We start from the raw sequence: 27,669 nt of genomic DNA, 5'->3' as shown, positions 1-27,669 counted from the left end.
GGCGTTTTTACTTTCTTTTGACGGCGACAGTCAAAGACAAACAGGACGGAGAGGAGAGGGAGACAGATGGCTGGAGGACGGAGGGCTGAGGCTCAGACAGGAGAGCTGCCGTTCTGCCCGGCGAAAGCGTTAAAAATCTGTCCTCCTGAAGACGCCGTCCCCCCGTGTTTCTGGTATTATCGTTAACCGATCACATTGCAGGGTAACTTAGTGCCTTTGTGCATGGCGTGGCAGGGCAGCGCCAAAACAAACGGCTATTGATAGCTGGCTCTATACCCCATTAGACTGCACCAAATAACAAATCAAAGAGCACTGCAGAGCAAGGTGGGGATATTGATGTCTGGATTAGCCGGCTCTCGAGAGCAAAACCTGATTAGTATTTCAGGCGTATTAGATTTAAAGTCAAAGCAGAAACAGTTTCTGTGGCTTGTTTTTTGGTGTCGTTATAATTATAGGCTTGAAATTGAATTAGGTGAAGGAGAAATGTTGAATTATTTTAGATGTGATAATGGATGCGAGCTAGATGGTGCATATTACAGAGACGACCACTAGTCCTTCAGTTAAACAGACCTTGGTCGGTTGAATGTACATATTCTCTTCCGGGTCTTCATACGTACCACATCAGGGGAGATGGACGTGGACGTGGTGGCAGGGTGACGCCGCAGGGAAAGCTAGAAGGTTGTACAGTTATCTCCAGGCTGTTTATTATGCGAAACCATACAACCAACTACCTCACGCTGCAGCGCACCGGAGCGGGGTCAACGCCGGAGTCTCCTCTTCTTCCTCCATGCAGATCTCGTCCTGAATGGCTTCTGTCGTCTGACCTTTTCTTACGTCTTGTCTTGTTTGCACTCATATACGAATTATAAAGTCTCGCTTTGCGTTTGGATATTTAAAGAGCTTCTGTATTGTTTTTGTGTTACAGCAAATAGACTCAATAAAATAAGAATAAAAAAAAAGATTGCATGCTGGTTGAGATTGGTTAACGAAGGACGCTAACATTTCTGAGGACTTGTCTCCCTCTTGTGGGAAGATAAAGTACGCAGACCAGCCCCCCCCCACACTGCCCCCACCCCCCACCAGAGGCCAAGGCTGAGATTCACTGTCTCTGAATACAAAGACATGCATTTAACCTGCAGTTGCTTACTGTAGGCGTCTGCCTGACCTACTTCTGCGAGTGGAGCTGCAGGAGTCTTCCTCATCCTCAAAGCCTCGATTCAGCTTTACAGAACACACTATATTCTCCTTCAGAGGTTAAAGCCACACACTCATCTCCTGCTTTCATTCCACTGAACCTACACTTAAGACTGTACTGAAGGCTGGTATCTTTAGGTGGTCGATGGAACAACATTCGTCTTTGTTGTCTTGATCTTTACTTGTGTGTGTTTATAGACCGACTCAAGGCCTTTGATGTCTAATTGATTAATTTTTGTCTGGTCAAGACGATATTTAGTTTGCTGTTATATAAGGTGAAGAAAAGACGTATGGTGAAGGTACGTCTTGTGATTTTTATGCATCCTCTGACATGCGATCCCAAAATGTTTCTTATCTCATCCGGTTATCTACTGCTCTGTCTTTAAATAGGTTAGAAACAAAACAAAAAAACCTCCGCTGTGGGTTCATAAAGGCTAGACCGACCTTCTGGGGGTAGATTACCATGAGTGTTACCTAACAGAACAGTAGCTATATGAGCCACACGTCACTGCCCTCGGGTCTTAATACTAACAAGGGCAAAAAAAGTGTCTCGGATGTGAAACACCCTGTAGAGTTCAGGAACGCTGCAGAGAGACCAGTAAATGATATTGAGTCACCTCGGAAAAGAAAACATTCTTCCCTCCGGCCAGAAATAGACCAAATATGAGCGAGTGCATAAATGAGCTGAAGAACGAGCGAAAGTTAGATGAAGTCTCACATTTTTGTTTCCATTCGGTCCTCGGTAATGTCGGCTGCTGTGTTTCCTTTCCTTCGTGATGCATTAAACCATAATGAGCTGATCTGTGTTTACTACATGCAGGGGAACGCGGGCGACACCGCGCCGTAAAGCCGTTTCCAATATAACAAACGGGATCTAATGGGTGAGTAATAGTCGCTCTCTCTCATACCACATAAATAATGGGGGCACACCCACACATTCGCCATCTCGCCGAGGTGATCTCCTGCAAAAAGCAGCAAATTGGCTGTTGTTGGCAGTCAATGGCTGTGTTTTGACACTCCTCCTGTGTGCCTGAAGGAGTCATTGATTACTTGATAGCTGCTGTTGCTAGGCCTCCTATTCAGCCCGGTCAATGCACCAAGAATACAACTTTGAAGTCTCGGACGACTCACAGACAAAGCTGACCTCGATCGGTGATTCCTCACTAGATACTCTAATACCTGTCAGGATTACGGTGTATTAACATCCATAGGTAAATGTGTGTGTGGTGAATAGCTTGGGTTTAGTATTTTATGCTAAATATTCAATGTTAACCCCAATTAAATGAAAAACTTACTAAGTGTAACTTCACGAAGGTAGGGCATTGCCATATGCTTGATAGTCTTGTTTTTACTGGCTAGTTTCCAAATGTAAAAGCATTCACCTCTCTCCTCTCTGCTGCCCCGTACCATCCTGAAAGCCCCCGCTCCCCCCACCTCTTCATTTGCTTTATTTGGCTGTCCTCCTGCCTCTCCGCGTACCTTTATTTGCCCTCCTTCATCAGCTTTAAAATCTTTTACAACTTTTTCTCCCTCAAACAATCTCTTTTTTCATAACCGCTAACTCCCCCCTTGATCCCCTCGCTTCTGCTCCTCCCCTTTTAAAATCTCTCCCACCGTCTCTTTCGCAGTCGGATCACGAATGAATGCGGCATGGTTGTGCCAATGCCAGCTCTTTGCCAATATGCCTGGGTGCGTTTGTGTGCCAATGCGAGTCTGGTGGGAAGCCTCTGCACCAGAGGCCACCGTGGTGTTTAAGCCCGAATCCCGGCTGGTGTCGGGTCAGGTGAAGCTTTGTGGGGATTACAGCTCGGCCTCCCGAGAGGGCGAGAACAAATTAATCATCTTGAGCCAAAATATGAATGCAGATACGCCTAAAATAACCAAAACATTTAGGAAACTGAAAATTATTCCGCCTTTAGAGCATTACAATAATTCCCAGAATATTTACGCAGTCACATAATTACTGGTGACACCGTTTAACTGAACGGTGCACCCAAGTTTAAGACGCAAGAATTTTTTCAGAATGAAATGATGTCACGGCAGAACAATCTGGCAAAAGCAGGATGGAAAGACGCATTACTGCTGCAAGAGAATACTGAAAAATAACAGCGATGGGAAGCAGAAATAAACACATGTATGTTAAGAAATCAGCCAAACATGTAAATCAAAGTTGTTCATGCAACTGGCAGGTGTTACATCAGCTTGTAACACTGTTATGTAAACCTCTCAAATTAAATTTACTGGTAATCCAGTTTGTTAATTCAATCTAAACAGTTGTTATCACAGCCAGTAATGGCTATGGGTATATGGATTATCATGCACATGATCATGTCAAGTTAATCTTCCCTAACAACAGCTGAGACAACACGGAGCTGCAACGCACTGCCAGATATTTCTGCTAAAATAGTTTTGAGGGAATATCCGAAGCTTTAGGTTTGTTTCTAGTCTTTATATACTTTAAATAATGTATATTTAAAGCACATGATTTAGAAAGATATTCCAGACAGAATACAACAAATTTTATTTATGTGTTTGAAAATTATAATGCCAAAGTAATTTCTTTTAATAAAACTAAATTCAAAAAACACGGTCGGTTGGAGTGTGGACCTTTTATTCAGATGACTGGATATTCAGAGAGGAAATAAATAACAGAATCTCACACGAGAAAAATATCTTTAAAAAACAGATATTGTATTTTCCTTAAAAGACAAAAAAAAAAACATCAAGGCTGAGCTGTGATAGGTGATAAAGACACGACTTCCACTCTCCACCACTCATTGACTTTGAGAAGTGACGTGCAAAGATATTGGCACCACCCAAGCAATGTAGGGGCAAAGAGGAGCAGAATCTGCCCAGTGACAGCAGACTGTTACCCACCACTAGGAGCCGTCTACATGTGAATGTTCAACACAAATGAAGGACTACTTCATTTTAGCGAAGGACACACAGAATTCAGACAAACGAAACAATGATTTTAAATGAGGGTGTCTCAATAAATAGAATTCTTAACAACTGAATGAAAGTCAAAAATTATAAGATAAAAATACGATAAAAAACATCAACAAACAAGTAGATAAATACCCAAATGAATGAATCACACGTTCAGAGTGGGATCATTGCTTTCCAGGTTTTGCTTTTATCACAACGAGATAGAGACCGGGAAAGGATCGTTTCCTCCTTGTTCCCTTAAAAATTGAATGTGACCCTACGCATCCAGGACCTGGACCTGAAACCCACCACCCCAGCCAACCCAGCACTGCTAGCGGACCCTTTCATGTCGATGCAGGACCAGGAGCGAAAACGCCTGCAACTCGCCCACCACGAATTATTAGCTCTCTCAAGATAGGATGAGATTCTGTAGAGCAATTTCTTCTGATCCCCCCTTTTTTTCGCTCTCTTCGTACCATATTTACAAAGGCAGAAAACGTTACCATGGGAACACACTACCAGGCAACCTCAGTGGCTTGGCATGATGCCCAATGGTTGCTAGGGCACTGTTGTCAATGGCTATTGGGTATTGTCAGTCGGTATGTGTGTGTGTGTGTGTGTGTGTGTGTGTGTGTGTGTGTGTGTGTGTGTGTGTGTGTGTGTGTGTAAGACAGGAGAAAGTGTGTGTCTTTTGTGTATTTGAAATTGTGTGTTCACAAATCGGTGAAGTGCATTCAGCGTGTCCAAGTTTAAAGCCATTTAAACAAAAAACGTAATGGACTTATTTCATAATGAGGGTTTTTATACGCATACAATATGTAATTACTTTAATGATATGTACCATTATGAATTGGTTTCCTTTTTGCTGCTTTGACTCAGTGGGAGACAAATGGTGGTAAGCTGCTTTTGTGTGCAAATATACTCTACTTTTCTTGGTAGAATGCGTCTTTGTCAAAGAGAAAGAATTGGAAAAAAAAGAGTAATCACGCAGGCAATTATGTGACTTCCTCATGTGCAATTATGTTGAATACAATGTACGATGTAGTCTTCCTACAACAGGTTTGATTGTGCGACAGCTAACATTTAAAAACTAGGCAATATAGCAATTTACAAAACAAATTTGAGTTTTGTAAAAGCTGGGGCAAGGAAACGTTAGCACCCTGTTCCATTTCAGTCAGATTCAAAGAGTCTTTGTCTGCCTACATGGAAAGACACAGATTTTTGCCAAAGCGTTTACCTCACAACCGGGATCTAGCTTGAGGTTTTTCCAGTGGATCTCCTCTCAGCGAGCAGCTTCTACGGTTGACCATAGCATGCCTGAAAAAGCAGAGCATCGCGCAGATTATTAGCATTCCACGAGATAGGTAGGGGTACATCAATAACCATGAAGCTGTGAATTTGGAGAGAGAAAACAAATACAGCCCACCAGTTCATCCAGGTCACATAGCCTAGTTTTGCTTTTTGCAGCACAACTACTGCACTACTAATAGTCCTTGACTCAATGATGAAAAAATAGATATGATTAAATCATAAAGGACCAATCCCTGATTAGAGATAAGCACTTGGCAGCACAATGGACTAGATAGAGTAGCATGCATTTATGATGGAGGCAGCTCCAAAACCTGCTCAGAGAATGAAATGGATTAACAAAGGTGGAGATCATGGTGAGAACGAGTACAGCGGCATCAACAAAGCATGAATGAGAAGACGGTACAAAAATACATGTAGAGTGGAGACGGTTAAAGTCAATGCCGATGAATAATACATTAATAACGGTGGAAAATACAACCCAACATCATAAATTAAACAGAGCCGAGCCAAACAAATGCAATAATTATGACACTTCAACGCAATGAAGGAGCAGAACTTGAAATGTGTAGCTTATGTGTTGTGTGTGCTCATTAATTCACAAGTGTACGTATATTTTATATATATATATATATATATATATATATATATATAAATATATATATATATAAATGGGTCTGCATGTTCCAATCTGCATGCACTAAGGGAGAGCCAGCACTGCCTGTGGTGCATCTTATATTACACAGCCACACCCCCCCCCCGCCTCTCCTCCCTCCAGTCCTTTGAACTGAAGCCGACGCTGGAGATGCCGTCTGACTGGGCGCAGCATGTCCTGGAAGGAGGTCAGAGGGCAGGAAAAACAGTCTGGTGTCATGGCAACTTGATGCCACCAACCAAAAATTTTGGAGTGGCTGGTGGGGCCGCTGGAGAGGTTTGTCAACCTGTCACAGTTTTCTGAAGTTATCTCCTCAGATATCTGAATTAAACACTGAGCCTGCAGGCGTTACGTACGTCCATTGCAGTTAAAGCCTGGTACATTTATTATTCTGTATTATTAACTTCAAACCAGAAAGCGTGGAACCTCAAAGGTAAAAAGGTTTCATTCATATGGATTTGAGCTCAGAGTGGAAAACATCCAGTCTCATTCTTTCATTTTTTAGTAGCACAAACACATAGAGGTGTGCAAAATACAGCACAAGACTGTTCAACAAAAAAAGTAAAATCTGAAACATAAGGTGACGCGATCTCAAAAAACGCTGTGATGGTCAATATTGTAAAAGCAACCATGCATACCTGATCGATTACTTTGTCACACAAAAACTCTGAGGTCTGAACCGCCGATCATTTTCTGATTTAATTACAAACAAGTTTACGAAACTCCGATCTATCACGCTTGTCCGATGACAAGCCCTTCCTTTCAGTGTTCTACAAAGTCCTTTCATTTTGAAGGATTTTCAAGAAGTTTTTATTTCTTTGATATGAAACTCAGTTTCTCTTATTTGTTGTAGCCATGACTATAAGTACAATTTAGAAACGCTTCAAATGATCTGCAGCTGTAATTGTGTCAGCTGCTGCTGCCAGCCTCACATCGCCTGTGTTTTCATCTCACTCATGAGGTGTTGGATCAATATAGAATCCAGACTCCTTTGTATGTCATTAGCTTGTCTGATGTTTAAGCTAAGATCTCTCAGAACTTCCATGTTTGCAGCCTCTGAAATCTCTCTGATCAAGAGTGTGTGGCTCAAGATGTGTCTTTCTGCAGTCGACGCATGCATATTAACCACTTTAAGTATAACAGGTTTTCAAATGAGCGCTGTTAGCCTTTTTGCGTATGTCAACCTGTGTGAAGGTTGCACGAGAAGTGCTTGTGCTTCGTCTATACCCATGATGCTTGTGTGCACATGGTGTGTGTCCTTGTGTTTGTTCAATGCGGCAGAGGGTGGAGTGGCAGATCAATAGGAAACAAATGAATTCAGATCGATATCAAGCCAGGGAGTGAAGGAGAGAGGAGAAACTGAAAGTGAGGGAGTAGGGTGATGCACCACAGATGAAGAAGAGGAGGAAGGCTGGTGGTGGGTTGGAGGGATGATGTGTTACCAGTAGCATAGTGACTAACGGTACACTTGGGAAGGACCGGGGATTTCTAGGGTCCAAACCTCAGCTTTGAGGTCACTGATGGTTAATGATGATGACGTGAGGAGTGGTCCACTGGAGACGAGCCCACCAGTCCTTCATCAGTGGGACTTTTGGGGTTCTGTGGTTTTTTGACAGTGGTTCTGAAATTACTCAGTAATGCTTTTTTTATGATTCTGACTGATTGATTCAGTTATACAGGTTAAATATTTCATAATTTTATTTCACTAATGTCTGAGTAAAACAATACCTCATCTTTCCCCCTGTACAATCCACTGCCATGGCAATGCTAATTGTAAATGTAGCTAGCCACCATGAACCACTGTCATCATTCTTCTCACTTGTTACTTAATTATTTTTTTTTCATGATCTTTTTACTTTCATTCCTTCTCATCAGGCACAGCTATAATTTTATTCTAAACTCAATCTGTTTATTAAATCCTCTCGGGTTCAGTGTACTGCCAGAAAATGCCTGAAATGATTAATCGTTGATCCTGGTCGAAAAAATATCCAGGTGACACCGATGAACTGTATTTCAAGAAAGGTCCTCTGCTGAAATACGATATACCTGTTGATGATATTCGTCTAGACTGTGACGCAGAAATCGCCAGAGATTTAATCGAGTCTCATATTTCGACCGCTGCGATTAGCCAGTGCTGACAGATTGCACCACTATTTATGGAATCCTCTTTGTTTTTGTGAAATTTTTATAAATTAAATACATTTGTGATTTTCTTCAGGATTCACTGCATATTCTATAAGTGAGACATATTACAAAAGGAGCAGTGATTTCCCTCTAGGCTGCGAAAATATTTGAGATTCTTTTGCGCTGGAATATCGCCTTGAAATTGCAAACAAGCTCCACTTGCTCATCTTTAAGTATCTGCTCATCTCTCCACAGATCAAAGAACTAACAGCCATTTGGGAGCTGGAAATGAATGAGACTTTGAAGTAATTGTGGCTAAAACAACCACAAGTGCTTGTGAACAGGCACTCTTCACTTTCAGCTCAAGGTTCCTGGGCTTAATATGGATTTCAATGACAACCGCCTCAGTTAGCTTTGAGCGCAGGTTCTCCCAGTCGTCAAAGAGAATACTGCACGCTGTCAATGACAACGTTTACTTGTTTAATTGCGTACTCAAAGCAGCAGGTTCCTAAAATTCAAAATCTGGCCTAAAGAGGCACGGTGGGGATATTAAATATTATATCTAACTGATGGTCCCTGAATTCTTTTCATTTTATTGTGTAAATTACAAACTAATTAGGTTTTATTCAACGTCAGTATGATCAACTGAAGTCTCATGATGGCCAATAGAAGCCCTACAACATTCAGTTTTAACACTTAAAAAACATGATTATCACAGTGACAACATCCCCGTCATTAGATATGAATTCTCCAACTACGTATATTTGAAAGGGTGGAAATGTTAAATGACACTGACAATTAACAGATAATAAAAGGTCACATATTTGTTTGACTTATATCATAATGACTTCTGACACACATTATCTGGATTTATGCGGCATCAAAAGCAACAAGTCATCACTGAGCCAGGTTTTAGATCATGCATACATCGTGGTTCAGTACATAATTGTGACTGTCTGATCATATGAATCATCCTAAATTGCATATTTTGCAGCATCCACTACACCCAGCAAAGCAAAAAGAGAGACCCGATGAGAACTGCAGAAAACAGCTGTCGGTCTGTCAGACGAGAGAATAACATCTGAAGCAATCAGCTCAGCAATTCTTCAACTAGATCACTGTCAGTCAATCCACCCTCGTTGAACTCATGCGACCATTTTCACCTTTGGCAATTTCATACCATCAGTAAGGTTGAGAGACAGTCACCATGGACACAAAAGAGGCAAAATGGCACAGAAACAGGGAAAAATACTGCAGTTGAAATCAGAGGTAGGCCTGCATCCAATGTCGAATTTGGATAAATCTTTTAAATATTTGGTTTATTATGCATCAATATCATTATATGATATCTGAAAATGATTCATTTAAACCTAAAAAGGTTCTAATAAAAGATATCTCCCATGCTTTATATTAATAACTAACATTTTATTCTTTAAGGTAGTCTAGATTGGTAGTGAATCTATTCAATTACCTGTAGTTTCTATTCTTAAGTGATAGAGAAAGCAAACTGGCAGAGAGGGCAACAGAGACAGACTACCAGATAGACAGACAGACAGACAGACAGACAGACAGACAGACAGACAGACAGACAGACAGACAGACAGACAGACAGACAGACAGACAGACAGACAGACAGACAGACAGACAGACAGACAGACAGACAGACAGACAGACAGACAGACAGACAGACTCAGAGATACCTTAGGCAGTGATGTAGAACATCAACTTCAACCAGACAGTCTGCAAAAAAAGCATGGAGAAGCAAATACTGACATGTCTCTCAGCCTTTTCCTCTCTCTCCTCTTTAATCTGACAGTCTCTCTCTTTCTTCCCCTCTATCCATCTCTCTTTGTCTCGCTGTCTCTCTCTCTGTCCCCCTGAGCTGAGTTCTGTGTGTTCTATCCCCGCCTCTCTCCATCTCCCTGCTTCTAATGTGTTTTGGCGTGTGTTACCCACGGGTGCTTGCACGCTGCTGCCGCCATCCTAAAGCAGGGTCATGGGGGTATCTGATGTGGCGCAATGCTGTCTGTGACATCATCAGTCACTGCTATTACTCACGTCTCACCTCCCCTCACTGTCTCAAACTGCCAGGGCTTTAGGTGCTTGGTGGCGGGGATGAGCGCACGCACACGCGCACACACACACACACACACACACACACACACACACACACACACACACACACACACACACACACACACATTCATACACGAATAAACACAGACGAAATGTCATCTGGGAAGTTTTAGGACTATGTTTTCTAAATTTGAACATATGTGTCACCTAAAATGGATCCGGATGACACATGAGGTTGACAATGAAATGATTTTAGCACACACAATAATTAGTAATCTATTACCAGTAATTCAGCTATTCGATTCATCACATTCAAAAAATGTTTGGAGAAAGAAAGAAACAAAAGCTGGTATCAAAAGCACTTTCAGAAAAAGCATCACTTCATTGGTCCAAATAATTAGATCTTAAAATTTATTTGTGTTTGAGCTGCAACTACTGATAATTTCCCTCACTGGCTTTTCTCTCCGCTTACTTTAAGTTGCTTGATTAAATAATAAAAACAGTCATGTTCTAACTCTATTAAGCTCTGAGTGATACTTTCAAATGTTGCTGCATCCACGGTATGAAGCAAGACATTTAATATAAACAACAAAACAAGTACATAATGTGAATACAGTATAACACATTATTGTTTAGTCTTCTTAGATTCAATTTGCTGCTGATTCAATTTGCTGCTGATTGTAAAATAGTTTAAGCCCTGGTAACTTGTTACAGAAACTGCTAGTTGGTACAGATATTTTGCTCAAATTGATTAGTGTTTTAATGCTTTGTCCAATATGTGTGTGTGTGTGTGTGTGTGTGTCAGTGTGTGTGTGTGTGCGCGTGCGTGCGTGCGTGTGTAAGGTCATGAACTGGCCTCAAATAATGCCTGTTATTCAGTAATGTCCGTCTGTACTAACGGCCTGTGTTCAGTCCAAACGAAGGTGCATCACGGATGACATGAGACAAACACAGTTGATCTGTGCAGCTCCTCTTTGCTCTACCTGGTGCTCTACATTTAGTCTGCTACGTTACATAAACCACCAGAAACACGCGGGGCTAACGCTCAGAGCACTGTCGCCGCAGTGCCCACAGCTGTTGTCCACGGCTGAAAACGACACAGAGGCTGGTTCTGTGTTTAAATCGTGTTTACTGCGCACAAATATTATTGCTGTTGCTGTACTTAAAATAGCTGTTCATCATTTTCAAATTATTGTTCAAACTGAATCCTAAAAACAATAGTGAAAAGATAGATTAGCTTTAAATTTTGTTGTTAGCTTTGTCTGTTGTTGGTGGGGGTTTTTGTAATCTTAGTCTGATTCCAGTCACCATACTCTGATAAATCAGGCATTTATGAAAACAAAAATTGTTTAAAATTACTACAGATTGCAAGTATTCAATGTTGTATGACTGTTTGTGCCAAAATAAAAAATAAAAAAAATCTCAAATGAACAATTTCAATGTTTCTGTACCTGCATTGTGTGCCACCGCTTTTTCATAAACAGTCTAAATCGTATAGCAGAATTGCTTTCCTTTTTGGGTCAACACTAATATGTTCCTTCTTTAAAGTTAAACTTTTAACAAAATATATCTTTTTTTAGAGTAAAGCATTAATAATGCCCTCGAAAATATGAGACGTTTAGTTCATAATTGGGGACAGCATTTTAAAAAATATGACAAAATACTGTGCATGTTGTATGGGCTCATATGGGCAATGTAAAAAACAAAACATAAAAACAAATAACCATTCAATAATCACAGTCATACCATCCACAACTGTCAGTCGGTGAAATTTAAATCATATTTATTTGGACAAAAGGACAAAGGAATCTCCAGAAGTGGCTGTGAAAATCCTCCAGCAGGAAATACAAAAGAAGAGAAATGCTTTCCTTTGGTGAGATTTTGTTCTAAATCATCACATCCACCATCAGCAGAAACACTCCTGTACCTGAGGGTCTGTCTGTCACCTCTACTGCCACCCAAAGAAGAAGTGAGCCTCTGCAAAAGCCTTCGCTCAGGAACACAGATCACATGTAAACCCTCGGTTCGTGTGTGGGAACGTACTCACCACATAAATTATACATGACCAGCACCGCCAGGCACCATATGTAGAGGCTACAGCACTGTATTAACAGCAGGCATGCCACTGTTATGATTCAGGGCGTTTGCTCATTTTTCTGTAGGAATTTAATGGGTTTTAAGATATTTCAGCAACCCTACAGTGAAAAAAATATTCCTTCAACAAACACGACAACAGCATTCATTGCTACCGAGCTCAACTGTATTGAAAGAGATGGTGTTTTGCCAGTAAACCTAATTGGTGGAAACCTTGAAATAAAATGTGCTAAATGATGATTGTGGTCCCTGAAAGCTTCGCCAAAGTGGACAGACAAAGAACTAAACTAGAAACGGCGGCGGCAGAGATGGACTCCAAGGAATCCTTCCTCTCTGAGAGCGATCACAGCACTGCTGCTTTTCAGATTTCATGGGTGACTCCAGTGATTTACGGACATTGTCTCAAACTACCATATCCTCCAAAACGGTCTATCAAATATGCTGCTGTTGTTCGAGATAGAATGTGGATCACAGCTTCCCCGCCACTGATAAAAATGACGTGTTTGTTGCCTGTTTGACACACAATAGGACAAATAGGACACTGCGTAAATAGTCATTGTTGTGGGATGTACTAGGTTAAAATAAATCACAAAGACCCGCTCATTCAATTTGCCCCAGATAATATTTAACGCATCCTGTCCTAAACGTTCAGACATGTTCGGACATTTTTAGAAGGACGCTTTCAGGATGCACTCACAGGCAGACAGAGGATGATATTTGCGACTTTTTGCCTCACTGTCTGGCGCCCCCCATCCCCCCACCACCCTCATGTCTTCTTGAAAGCACCTGCAGCACTGAACTCAATGTGCCACAGAAAAAGACAGACAGGGAGCGACAGACTCGACAAAAAAAAAAAATAGGAGGGTGAAGGATGGGGAGAATGGATTAAGCAGATGATAATGACAAATAAAGGCTGCATAAAGATACGTCCCAACTAAAACAGACAAAGAGCGAGGAGGAAGAACAAAGGAAGGAAGGATATGAGGAGGAGAAAGGATGACAGACTTGGAGTCAGACAGAGGAAGAGAATGAGAGAGGCAGGCAGAATTAGAAAAAGATAGAGCAGGCGATGAGACGGAGACACAGGGCGGCAGTGTGCATGCTAAAAAGGGTGGCAGACTCTTGTCAGTGCAGTGACCTAGTCGCACAGGACTGAGGAATTCTCCCTGGCGACCCCAACACATTCCTCCGGTCCTCAGTTGTTAACCCATGCCGCCCCACCGTACTGTACTGCAGCGCTGCACATGCCTCATCTGACACCGACCCGTGAAAGCACTACCAAATACATGCATACTACTGAATACACAGTTTAAAAGCATGTGCTGTATGTCATCTTATATGTTCTGTTGTGTGCAAACCCTGTGAGGATGAGGATTCAAATAACTACACAATAAAAAGCTGCATTAATGTTTCTCGTTGTTGACAGGCTGCTGCGGATGAATGTAGAAAACCAACAGAAGACCTGCTCTATATTTACAAATCCCTTTCTGTCGGCAAAAGCAAACCGCTTCAAATCTCTGAGCAAACACCTACAAGGAGAATGGAAATATCAGGTACAGGATGCCTGCAGAGACAGTGTGCACGCATGTGTATGTGCATGCGTGTGTGTGTGTGTGGGGCCCTGCAAAAACATACTGTGAAAATATCAGGGCAAGAAGGGCCCTATTGTGTCGCAGAGGCAGAATGTAGCTCTTATTCTCCTGCTGCTGGACCAGGGGCATGGGGGTGACATCAGCACAAAGACAAAAATGTAATGTGAGGCATCTCTAAAGCTAGCTTCAAGGCTAAACAAGAGGACGTTCTTTATGCCCGAACTCTGTCACTTTTCGACATCTGAAAATCAGGACGTGACCAACAAATGACCCACTTGTTGCTTCCTAATATAAGACACAAGAAACAGCGGTGGACAAAAATGACCCCAACAGGCATGCCTGCAAAATGAAATATTGTCTGCTTGCTTACTTTAACACAGGCCCACAGTTAGCACATGTCTGTGAGGTTAATCACAACAGAATGACTCAGGGAAGAGTAATTCAATTATTCTGATGGTGCATCGACGTTTCGATCGGGCAACAGACTAAAATGGCTGACCAAGTGTTCCTGACTGCTGAGTGCCATTAAGCAAAAGTCCATTCAGTAAAGCACATTTTAAACAAAGCAATACATAGACTCAATATTAGGAATAAATGTTAAATTATTGCATTATTAGATAAATTAGAATATATTTGCTTACCTGATAAAATAAGTTCATCTTAGATATAGTTTGGGTTGTCTCGGAGCATCACTCTGAAAAACAGTTAAATATTTATTTGCACAATAATAACTTGAGAATTGCAGGCACCCCATAAAACATGGTTGATTTATTATGAAGTTACTCATTGTGAATTATTGTGTTTGCAAACCTGTCAGAATCCAACCACTTTTTTCTATTTAATGCACGTTGGTCTTTTTGTAACCACACATTTCCTTCAATCAAACAAGTATCAGACTATATATTTCATTAAATGTATATCAATATTTCACCATACGTCTATTTGATTTGACACCGTTTCTTTTTCAGGCTGCCACGATGTTGTGCCGACACTCGGCAATTTGTCGCTTTCCAGCTGAGAAAATAAAAACCCAGTAGCACGAATTGAAACCTGCTGCACACAATGGCAGCTTGCAGGGGAATTTCTGAGGTCTGCTTGATCCATTAATGTATGCTGCGGTTGAATCATGTCATCAATTATGAATGAGAAACACATGAGATTCATAGAGAACTAGTGGAGACTTGTGGGTCATGGACAAGAGCGTAGTATTTTGAATATTGTCTGATACTGTACCATATTATCCTATAAATATACACCAATTTCAAGTAGTGTCGTGAAAAAAAGGCAACTATTAGAGAAGATGTTGAATTCAGTTAGAGATGAATATTTTAAAGTTAATTGAGGACGAATTACTCTTTTTCTTTAACAGGATGGATTTAGTTAAATTGCACAGAAATGTACATAAATTCAGTAAATGCGCCATTTGCGTACCTTTCCAATAAAAGACAAGGCGATTATATTTCGCCTTTAGGCAGAGAGCACTTAAATCCATAAGAGTGGATACTGCAGTGTCTTTACCTAGGCCTCTTCCTCTTTAAGGCCCAGAGTGTGTTGACCCCGCCAGTGAGTTCATACCATAAGCAGACCCGTATAGCTTCTTCTCCAGAGCCCCTGATCACAACCCTGCTGAGCCACCGCCTCAGTTATGTAAGATTACATAACACCAGGTCTGTCTTAGTAATATTTCATAACCTGGGGGTCCCACTTCACTGGCAATATTGTCGAATCCCCTCAGGAGTGGAATCAAAGTCACTAGGTAGGTTGGAAAAAGTAAAAAGTCAAAAGATGCAAACAAATAAAATCAGGTTGGAGGTTCTGAAGGGATTGCTTTTGTCCAGTTTTCTAGTTTTATCTCTAGCTGATTATTACAAACATAAACTGATGTTTTTATACTCGAATAAAAGACTCCTCACTTCATTTTATTGAGAGCTACAGTAGAGGTCAGGGAAAGGTCGAGCCTAGGACGCTACTCAACAAAAGCTTCCTCCCCCCTTGGCTTATCACAGAATGCAGTGATGCTGCTCACCCATAAATGTCATATCATTGTGTTTCGATCAAATCACTGCGTGATTTAATTTAGTACACATTATCAGAGAATTAGACCAGTAACTGCCATTTGACAGCCTTGGCTATGCAATTAGCTTTTTTTTCCTCATGTCTATAGTTAGTACATTTAAATATATCCGCACCGTCTGTGTCCTCGCGTCCACTTTATTCACAGATACACAAAAATTTATAATCACACAAAATACGAGAACCTAGAATGAACTATGTAATGGTGTTTCAAGACGTTGGGGATCATTTTAAGTAAAACACACACACCGATAAAAAAACTACGACTGATCACGCACAATCTGCGATAACGAAAATAGCGATAACAAATGTGGTAAAGGATTTGGGAAGAGATTACCGGCGGCTACGTAAATAAAAATCAGAGCAGACAGATATGTAACACAGGACAGGAAAAAAGGCAGAAGAAAGAGATGCCAGGAGATATCTGCGACTGATACGACAAAGGGGACATGTATAGAGAGAAACAAACAAATCCTGCAGTTTTTACAGCATACATCTTTCATTTCGGTACATTTAGGATCAACAGGACGGCACAATAATTCCCCAAATATGAAACATAAAAAGTGTAAATCTACGCATGCGTACGCAGAAGTGAACATTCGCCACTGGTAACTCCTAATCACACCCCGACATACTAGCACACACATGCACATGACCAATATAGTAGAAACATGCACCAACGCACACATCCTGCATCCTTCATACGCTGCTAGTCTCTCATGCATGGGCCCCTAACACTGAGTGCACTCAGTGATCCCTCATCCAAATGTGGGCAGAGGTAATCTTTCAAGGAGAAGCAAAGAGAGCAGCGATAACCTACGATAAAGAACTGAAGGAGGAAAAAGGGAAAGATGGTGAAAGGGGGAGAGAGGTGGAGTGATACACGGGATAGACGGATAGGATGAAGGGATTATCAACCTAGGGAACACGTTTTTCAAATGAGAAAAAAAAAGAAGAGTTGAAAATGGAAGGGAAGGCAAGGTGGGAAAGGGAACGGCTTGAAAAAGAAAAACGGACAAGCAGGGAGGATGTATTCGAAAGGAAAGGAAAGGCACATACAGTATACTCACAGATACATAGGGTAACTGGAGGAGTGATGAAAAATCATGTCAAAAAATAAAAATGAATGGCGACCAGAAAGTACGAGTCTGACTTTGGAGAGAAGTCCGGTTTCCTCTCATTCTGGAGTTTTGTTTTTTCTCCCTTTTCCCGCGATTTTGCCAATTCCTATCCAGCTGTCCCTCCTTCCTGAGTCTATCCCCTACTCGTCCCCCTTCTTCTTTCTTCCCCTCCTGCTTTTCTTGTCAGTGCCAGTACACTTTCTCCTACCTCTCTTTCTCATTCTGTCTTTCTCGCCTTCTTCCGCAGGCCATGCTCTCCATTTTCCCTTATTCTTTGCCTCTGTCCCCTTCATCTGACCATTCATTGGACACTCTTTTCCTTTTCTTCAACCCTAAGCTCTAGCTTCAGAATTCAAATGAGATTCACGAAAAGGTTTCTGAGCAGAAGTTAAGTTCTGTCTTGGGGAGGAAAAAAGCCGAAAAATACTGCAGACTAGAAAAACTGTTCAGGAAAGGACAAGCGGTTTGTGGCGTTCAGTGTAAAGCAGGGACAATCCACGGCCTGCGTTTTTCAGGGGCGCCACGCGTAGTAGAGGTGAAGCGTCTATGGGATGGTGACTCCTTACATGAGGGCACGACCATAAGCAAAAACTGGCAAGCAGAAGAGAAACAAGAAAGAAAAACACAAACCCTTTGCGTTCAGTCTCCAGTGAAAGTGGATCATAAGCGGCGCGCATGAGAGGAAGGAGTGGGAAGGACTTCGGGGTGTGTGCATGTGTGTGTGAAGAGGTGGGAGGGGAGAGAAAGGAGAGCCAGCGAGGAGAGGGAGAGAGAGGGGGACTGGGGGTTCATGGAGAAATATCAAAGAGGGAGGGATAGAGTAGGAGTGTGTCGGTGCAGAGAGGAAAGAGGAGGAGGCAGGAGTAGGCATAGGATTTATTTTTTTCCTCTTTACACTCACAGTATTTCAATTTTGTGCTTTTCTTTTTCGTGCCTCTGTTCTGAGACTAATACCTCCTCTTTCTGTGGTGGAAAATAGAGAGGAAGAAAGAGGAAAAGAACAAGCTACTGTGTGCTTTCTCTCTCACCCCTGCCGTTCCTTTTCCTGGTTTCCTTTCTGCTCTGACTCTCCTCTATTCAGCCTATTTTCTGCATGTGCACTTGAACTCTAAATCCTGTCTGCTTTCCCCTCCCCTCTCTTCACTGCTCCCTCTCTCGCTCTCTCTCTCTCACTGCGCATCTGTTTCTCTCTCTCTCTCTCCCTCTATCTGTTAGGCAGAGGCTTGAAATAGAGCTAGCTGTCAGGAGTGAGAGAGAGAGAGCAGGAGGGAAAGGAGAGCGCGAGGGGGACAAAAAAGGGGAGAGAGATGTTGAGGGGGAGGGGAAGAAGCTTAGACAGGCAGACAGAGAGAGCACAGGGCTGCTCTGTGTGTGTGTGTGTGTCTGTGTGTGTGTGTGTGTGTGTGTGTGTGTGTGTGTGTGTGTGTGTGTGTGTGTGTGTGTGTGTGTTTTACTCATGTTGTGGGTAATAAATGTATTTACACAGCCATACTGCAGGGACAAAACACGACAACCCTTAATTAATATTGTTATAAGGGTTAGCGACACACATGTAGTCCTCAAAACTGACGGAAACATGACTGTGTGTGTGTGTGTGTGTGTGTGTGTGTGTGTGTGTGTGTGTGTGTGTGTGTGGGTGCGCGCGCTGCGACAGTGAGTGTGAACATGTCTTCACATTTGTCTACCTTGGCTTTAGATGCAGTGTTTCATACTCTCACTGGGGGTAATCCGCATAAGATGCTAGTCTACATAATGGAAAACAACACATGGCATTAAGGACATAACACGGCAGTATGTGTTGTGTAATTTATAGTGTTACGTGTCAAACTACGTACTAAAAAATAAGCAACGCTACAAAGACAACATGAAAGAATAATAATGCTGCAATAAATGATCATTCCTTCTTTCTTAATTCCACTATTATTTTCTTGACTAGCTGTTGAGTCAAAATAAGTCATGTAATGAAAAATTCTTTTTTCAGGCTTTCAAGACATTTTCCCTTCAGTTTTGTTGAGCTTAAAACAGCTCTAATTGTGCAGATAAATACGCAGAGATGACAGGATTGTACTTTGTTGGGTAATCAATCAATTAAGAAAATGCTCTATTAGAACCCACACGAAGATTAAAGACATTATAGATTATAAACAGTTATAAACAAACTGATGACTTACATGTGACCCAAATCATCTGTGAAACTAAGAATAGTCAAATCCTAGCAAAACCTCCCAAGCAAAACAAGCACAGAGTCAACTACCAGGTTAGTTTTAGAAAAGGTGTTTGGAATAGGATCCGAACAGAGAGAAAATGAAGATTAATAGTTAGATGAGAGGTCAGGGCATTTACTGACACTTTGAGAAAACTTTGTAATGCACACACTTAGATAAAAAGCAATTTATGAATGAAGTGAAACGATGATGATAAATTTGTAAAATGAGGGTGTCATAATGTTTGTTCAGCATGGATTCAGCTAATGTTGATATAATAGTTTGACATTTAATAAGTTATATGCTAAGTGGACAATTCAGATCATGGGCCATTACTCCCATGAAGGGAGTTTTTCAGTAGTGACTTTCTTACTTAGTCTACTGCAGGACTTGCTCTCAAAATAAATGAATGTTCTTGTCCTTAATGGTTTTTGAGAAATCCTGTTAAACCTGAAGCATGAGACAAACATGGAAAGATGGAACTAGTTCAGATATACTCGATCCACTTTGGGTTAGAGTGGTATTAACACTACATAAAATTAACATAAAGTAATTCAACACTGAGCTTAAACTACCAAGTGACTGCCATTAGATATTTTATGATAAAATATAAACAACAATTAGACATTATAGATATGTATATTGATAAATTAAATAGTTACTTGACTGAGGTTTAGAGATAATATAATTATTTTCACTTACATCAATACAAGTGTTGAGGAAAACACAGACCATGAGAGGTCAAGAGATGTGTGATGAAAACTAGTAGTACCTTTGACTCACACACTTTCACTGAATGCTGTCTTTACGCAGGAATGGAAGTAGAGTTGTATCAGTTAAGTACAGATAACAGTCTCTGCATACTTTGCATACTACGTATACTTTGTTTGCCAAGGGCAGAAATCAACTTGGTAAACAGGCCTGGTCACTTAATCTATGAAGGAGACACATTATATACGAAGGGGGCAATAAATGTACAACACATATACACTGACTTTTATCTTAAAAAAATAAACTGAGCTTTGTTAAGTCTGCATTTTATTCTATTGTAAATGCGAGAAATGGGACGAGATGTGAAAACTGCCGCACAACACTGCCCTCTGCTGGGATGCAAGGGGAACAGCATCACAAGCAGCATCCAAGCGGTGACGACTCTCGTTTTAACAAGGTAAAAACAGACTTAATACAAAATATGTAACGTACTTTGATTAAAATAGGCAGGTAGAATTGTATTACTGCTATTGCTTGAATAAACTGTGTTTAAGAGCTGACTGAGGCAGGAAGCGTTTTGCACCTGCTTGCTGACGAAGTTAATTCAGACTACGGTATCGTTTCTAGATAAGAGCAAGCCTCCACCTCTCTCATCAGCATCTTCAAATCTAACTGCTTTGCAAGCATTGCAGCTAACTGTGAACAGTTAATCTCACATTTTAAGAGAAGTAAGATATGTAATACTGCTGGATAATATTTAAGTTATGTGTGAATAGCTGCCGTTTTATCAGACATAAGCTAGCTAGGAGTTTGCTAACGTTAGCAAACAATGTATTCCTACAGCTGCGGAATTTGGGCTTCAATAAAAGACGTGAAGTGTTGTTGTTTGTTTTGTTTTTTTTATTAAGTAAATATTTAAGATGACATTTTTCTCCATATTTACCTCTCAGATGCCCGGTGTGACAGTGAAAGACGTCAACCAGCAGGAGTTCGTCAGGGCTCTGTCGGCTTTCCTTAAAAAGTGAGTACCGTTCAGGTCAGAACTAGCATGAGTGGCAGATTGACGCCTGTCAATCACAGGAGCGCTGATTGTGTTTACGGCACGTCATGAGGGACAAAATACACTTGACCTTAAGGCGAATATACTGTAATTACTGCTATTTTTGTTTTTGGAAAGCTGGTGTTATATGAGTATGTATTTCGTATTTATTTATTTTATTTCACTCATATTAGGCCTCATTTATTTGTCACTTACGTTACAGTTAAATGACACTATAAATAAAGATGTAGCCCCAGTAGGACGACATCACATGTATTTGAAGTATATTTATTATGAGGAACCAACATGGTGCAACAGTGTCTGGAACACAGGTGACTAGTCTTGTGGCAAGACATCAGCAGGCGGTTTCAAAACAATTTTATATAAAGCAAGATGAAGAAATTTGATTGAATGTTGAGTAATTTTTTTTTTTTTAATTCTCCTTCTTTATTGTTATGCATTATTCGTGATCGTATCTTCGCAGTTGTTTCTCATGAAAAGAGAAAATAGTTAATTTAAATTCAGTTGTTAATTTAATGGAATTTTTGTGATTTAAGGATCATCCATTTTGACATATATCCATCGACAACACCAGTGGCTGAGATCGTCCATCCATGGATATGTTTTGCTATGGATTTAAGAACTGTAGGCATTTGGAGTCAGGCGTAAAGCATCTCACAACCACAAATACACAAACAGCTACTGTTACTTTTTGAGTATACGTATAAGCATGATTGAGAAAACATAACAAACCACTATATAAACCAGTGTAAATTATACTTATTTGATTATACCAGTCATTTGTTATAAAATACAAACACAAAATTCACCCATGACTATCTTGAATTTGCAGATGACCATGTGAAATGACTAAAGAACTATAATGACAAATTTAATATTAAAATTGTATGTTGTCCACAGCATAAGCTAAAAATCTCAGTAACAGCCTGCAAGTTAGTTGGGACCTTGAGGCAGAACTGAAACTGTGCTTCAGTTTTCCTAACATCCTCCTAAATGTCACCGATAACCCAGAAGCAGCTACACGGGTCTGCCTGCAGACATGAACCACAATAATCATTCAAGTAATGTATAACCAAGACGAAGAGAAGGAAGCAGTGCTTCAGTCCATCCCAACTTAACCAAGAGATAATCTCTGGCAGCATCCATCCCTTTATGAAACAAATAACTCAGAGCACTGGTCCGGGACGTAGCTCACCTCTTATGTCGGCTAGGAAGAACATAAAATCTACTATTTATGCAACACACACCCACTAGAAATGCTAACCCACGCATCACGTTTGCAGACATACAGGCAGAACCGCCAGCTCCGCTACGACCTGCTTACATAACGTGTTAAATAAATCCCACGGCGTTCATCACATCAACTGATAATTAATGTTTCAGGTCTGGCAAACTGAAAGTCCCTGAATGGGTTGACACCGTGAAGCTTGCCAGGCATAAAGAGCTGGCTCCCTGTGATGACAACTGGTTTTACACCAGAGCAGGTTGGTCACACTGGAAGTGTTTGCCATACATCATCCCTGTGGGTTTGCTTGATTAATCTGCAATGAAAATATTTATAAGTTACAGCCTGAGCTAAGTGAAATTAAATGATTTATTGCATTCCTTTTGTGTCAGTGATGATAAAGGATTCTAGAGAAGACCTTTATATCGACTGAAGCAACATTAAAGAAATATTTTCTACACATCTGAACATAATTTTAGGAATGTGATGCATGACTGAAAACAAGAGATGTGTAATATTCATCATCCTTATCAAGGGTAAATTCCCAAACTTGCACGATATATACAATGAAAGCATATATACACAATCCTTTCTCAGCTGCAGTGTATGTCGTGTACTCATGTATGTTGACAATAGCATGAGGGTCTGCAGAGAAATATGTCACACACGAGATAAGCTGGAATGTTTGATTTCACGTCTAGAATACTTGAGGTGATTAAACAAACCTTGCGACACACACATTGGGTACCCTGTGCACGTCTCACCAGCATCCACAGCGCGTCACCTGTACCTGCGAGGAGGAGTCGGAGTCGGATCCATGATCAAGGTCTACGGAGGGCGTCAGAGGAACGGCGTGTGCCCCGCCCACTTCAGCGTGGGCTCCAGGAACGTGGCGAGAAAGGTCCTCCAGGCCCTGGAAGGCCTGAAGATGGTGGAGAAGGACCCAAATGGGTGAGACAGCAGCGCCGTGTTGGCTCGGTAAGACGAGATTGTGATGATTTTGGTAACTGAATGATGTTACTTTAACATTTGCTCACAGTGGACGGAGACTCACCTCTCAGGGCCAGAGAGACCTGGACAGGATCGCTGGTCAGGTGGGTTGTTGTTGGTGTTTTTTGAACAGTTGCAGCATTTACAGCTCACATGCACGAGCAAATGTGAACACTTTATCTTATCCAAGTTTAAATGAGGTGTGCACGTTACACTTTTCACCTTAGATGCATCACATTCATCCCTCTATGTTACTCATTTTCACTGAGGGCCACATCAGCATACTGGCTGTCCTCAAAGGGCCAGATGTAACTAATAAATGTAACTAAATGTAACTCAATGTAATGTAACATAAATGTAACTACTCCTTAATGTTAAATAACACTGAATTTATTACTTAATCAAGTTACAAACATTACAGTTAAACAGAAAACATATCTTTGCTCATATCTCTGTTATAAAATAAATCCTTTTAATTTGTCAGGTTATTAAACCCACAGAACTCCATCAATCAAGGATCAAACGATCAATGAATAAAGAAAAATAACATCAAACACAAGTTAAGACATTAACTTTGTTCAAAATGAGCTTAATCACTGCATTGTGGGAAATGTAGTTTTTAGTCAAAGCACGCTTTCGACCTATTTGTCTTTAGACACTCTGACCTTTAATGCTCTCGCGGGCCACACAGAATGACGTGACGGGCCACATTTGGCCCCCGGGCCCTGAGTTTGACACATGTGCTCTATGCTATATAACTCTCTCATCCTTTAGGTTGCCTCAGCAAACAAGAAGCAGCGGAGTCTACAAAGTACCATCTGAGGAATGCATGCAGAAACAAAAACAGCCGTGCTGCTTATTCACTCGTGTTTACGTTCGTCCCACATCACTGCCGTGCCCACGGTGACCGAGCGCGTTAGGCATTTCACAGAGTTGCATGTGTAGCAGCAGAGTAAATCCACGTTAAATATAAATGGATGGTTTCACCTTCGTTTTCTGCTTTCGGAAGTGACTTCTGAGAGCACAGCATGACCGAAAGAAGAGCGTTTAGATGTCGCGTCGCCAACAGCTGTGAAACTAGAAAAACAACCAATACGAGACATGCTAATGCATGTTTTTATTAATTCATGCAATTCTTTGTTTGCAGAATATTATGCCTGAATATTAATTTGTGATATGTGAATTACTGACAAAAATCCAAATAAATCAAGTCTGAGCAAAGAGGATGGATGTTTGGTTGACTGTGTGTTTAGTGGTTTCCCTGCAGCTGACCTTTACACCCCAGAAGACCCCCGGAATCTCCCTGTGAACACGGGTGAAAGGAGGACCTGGTCATATTGATCACATCCAGCTATGAAACAGGACTTAAACGTTGTTGATGGATATTTGCTGGACTGGTTTGTGGGAATTAACAGCAGAAAACCTTAGGTCATTTTTAATTTTTTTTAAAAATGACATTTTTAAAAATTTAAATGTTTTTAAACATTTAAATGTTTTTAAATTAAAAACATTTTTTAATTATTCATTTTTAATTAAAAAATTAAATTTTAAAATACCTTAGGTATTCACCTACTGCAGTGTTACCAGATAATTTCTCTAACCTTAAAGCCTGATTTAATTCTCATTTATGATGAAAAATTAAACAAATATTCAACAGGAGACATTCAGAGGACTGACTTGTCTCTTGCACTGCTGTTGCATCATCATCCTGCAGTGATTCAGACACAACAGCTTCTAGGTAATTTAAAAGTGGATGCACTTTAATTGTCTTCCTCTGCTTTAATGAGAGGCGATCAGAGTCTCTATCTGCATAATTTACTGCTAAGGTGAAGTAAGCGCTGAGGCAGACTCCTCCTGCTTCTGGAGGAGATTCACACTCATGCCATCTGACTCCCTCTGTGTTCTCTGTGGTTCAGCTGCTGGCACCTCCAGCCATGAACTCAGCACAAACCATGTTGTCTGTGGAGTAAGTGGGGTAGGCGTACTGACAGATCCAGTCATCGATGATGGGATGCCTCAGGCGCCGCAGTCTGTCAGGAGAGTTGTCTGTGGAGCGTGAGAGAAGTCTCACTTAGCGCATTTACTGTGTGTGTGTGTGTGTGTGTGTGTGTGTGTGTTTTCCCTAAAGATTTGGTGAAATTAATGTTTTGCAAATGTTCTAAAACAGCATTTTAGGACATTTATGGACAAGTAGATAATTGATTTAAGTAGTGTAGCCGCAAGTAATGTAGCCGCAAGAGGGCACAAGCCAGTGTCTTATTGTGCCGATCCCAAGCCTGGATAAATACAGAGGGTTGCGTCAGGAAGGGCATTCGGCGTAAAACTTTTGCCAAATTAAAGATGCGAATCAAACCTATGACTTCCATACCAGATCAGTCGAGGCCCGGGTTAACAATTACCGCCATTGGCGCTGTTGACCTACAGGGCACCAGTGGAAACTGGATTACTGTTGGCCGAAGAAGGAGAGGAGGAAGCTAGACTAAGGGCAGAAGTGAACATTTGTGAGCAGCAGTATGGTTTCATGCCAAAAAAAGAGTACTACAGATGCAGTATTTGCTTTGAGGATGTTGATAGAGAAGTACAGAGAAGGCCAGAGGGAGCTGCATTGTGTTTTTGTAGATCTGGAGAAAGCTGATGACAGGGTGTCCAGAGAGGAACTGTGGTATTGAATGAGGAAGTCTGGAGTGGCAGATAAGTATGTTAGAGCGGTGCAGGACATGTATGAGGACTGTAAGACAGTGGTGAGGTGTGCTGTAGGTGTGACAGAGGAGTTCAAGGTGGAGGTGGGACTGCATCAGGGATCAGCTCTGAGCCCCTTCTTGTTCCTTATGGTGATGGACAGGCTGACAGACGAGGTTAGACAGGAATCTCCATGGACTATGATGTTTGCAGATGACATTGTGATCTGTAGTGAGAGCAGGGAACAGGTGGAGGAGAAGCTAGAGAGGTGGAGGTTTGTCCTGGAAAGGAGAGGAATGAAGGTTAGCCGCAGTAAGACAGAGTACATGTGTGTGAATGAGAGGGACCCAAGTGGAAGAGTGAGGTTACAGGGAGAAGAGATCAAGAAGGTGGAGGATTTGAAGTACTTAGGGTCAACAGTCCAGAGCAATGGAGAGTGTGGAAAAGAGGTGAAGAAGCGTGTCCAGGCAGGATGGAACGGGTGGAGGAAAGTGTCAGGTGTGATGTGTGATAGAAGAGTTTCAGCTAAAATGAAGGGAAAGGTGTACAAAACTGTGGTGAGACCAGCGATGTTGTTTGGTCTAGAGACAGTGTCACTGAAGAAAAGACAGGAGACAGAGCTGGAGGTAGCAGAGATGAAGATGCTGAGGTTCTCTCTGGGAGTGACCAGGATGGATAGGATCAGGAATGAGTACATCAGAGGGACAGCACATGTTAGAGGTTCTGGAGATAAAGTCAGAGAGGCCAGACTGAGATGGTTTGGACATGTCCAGAGGAGAGATAGTGAATATATTGGTAGAAGGATGCTGAGTTTTGAACTGCCAGGCAGGAGGCCTAGAGGAAGACCAAAGAGGAGGTTTATGGATGTAGTGAAGGAGGACATGAAGGTAGTTGGTGTGAGAGAAGAGGATGCAGAAGACAGGGTTAGATGGAGGACACTGATTCGCTGTGGCAACCCCTACAGGGAAAAGCCAAAAAGAAAAGAAGAAGATAATTGATTTAAGTAGTCAATAAATAAAATAATCTCTAATGTCACCATCCACTTCCTCTAATGTTGCACACTGCATCATTAAATCCTAAACAGAGCATTTATTTCCTTTATTCTCTGCCATTGGTGGACATGTTGCCCCACCCACTCACCAGGCAGTCCTCATTGGCCACTGAGCAGCGAGAGGGCAGGGCCACGGACTGTTGGAGGCGGGGCTGCTCAGTTTGATCAGCATGATGTCATTGTCCAGATTGAAGTTATTGATCGGTGGGTGTCTGATCAGTCTGGCTGCATCAATCCGCTGCTGGGTGCCTTCAGCAGCAGCAGTGTTGTTCTGCCCAGGAGGTGGAGGTGTGAACGTTAACAGGGGTCACATGTTTTTCTGCATATGACTGACTGCATATCTGTGGTTAAAATGTTTGAACGTTAACACACAGGTGTTGCCCAGTCAGGTTTCACCTGCAGAGGGGGTCTGTTTTATTTCTTGTGAATTTCATTTTTAAATTTCTGTAAGGGATGTCAGCTTCAGCATCTGAAACACGACATAAAACCATGACGTGACACAAGGAGAAGAAGGAACGCCTGGGATGCAGCAGAAAACATGCCTACATGAAGCTACAAGCAAAGTCAGGAATACCAGAAACTTC

At 41.4% G+C, this 27,669-nt stretch overlaps 1 protein-coding gene across 2 annotated transcripts; it reads left to right on the top strand.

Annotated features, from left to right (window-relative positions):
- The first annotated feature begins 1,940 nt into the window (after window positions 1-1,940).
- Window positions 1,941-24,571, top strand: LOC137607534 (small ribosomal subunit protein eS19). 2 transcript variants are annotated; one of them, XM_068333366.1, is made up of 8 exons: window positions 1,941-2,075; window positions 13,806-13,932; window positions 20,429-20,537; window positions 21,031-21,101; window positions 22,524-22,624; window positions 23,133-23,316; window positions 23,405-23,459; window positions 24,130-24,571. In XM_068333366.1, the coding sequence occupies exons 3-8, from the start codon at window positions 20,478-20,480 to the stop codon at window positions 24,175-24,177; spliced, it is 519 nt and encodes a 172-aa protein (XP_068189467.1). In that variant the 5' UTR covers window positions 1,941-2,075; window positions 13,806-13,932; window positions 20,429-20,477; the 3' UTR covers window positions 24,178-24,571. The 2 variants fall into 2 exon arrangements, with proteins under 2 accessions (XP_068189467.1, XP_068189468.1); XM_068333367.1 differs by lacking the exons at window positions 1,941-2,075; window positions 13,806-13,932; window positions 20,429-20,537 and adding an exon at window positions 20,730-20,808.
- The last annotated feature ends 3,098 nt before the right edge of the window (window positions 24,572-27,669 follow it).

Source organism: Antennarius striatus, chromosome 14 (genome assembly GCF_040054535.1).
Source record: "Antennarius striatus isolate MH-2024 chromosome 14, ASM4005453v1, whole genome shotgun sequence".
In the NCBI taxonomy this organism is placed as follows: domain Eukaryota; kingdom Metazoa; phylum Chordata; class Actinopteri; order Lophiiformes; family Antennariidae; genus Antennarius; species Antennarius striatus.
This window is presented reverse-complemented; position numbering and strand designations above follow the sequence as displayed.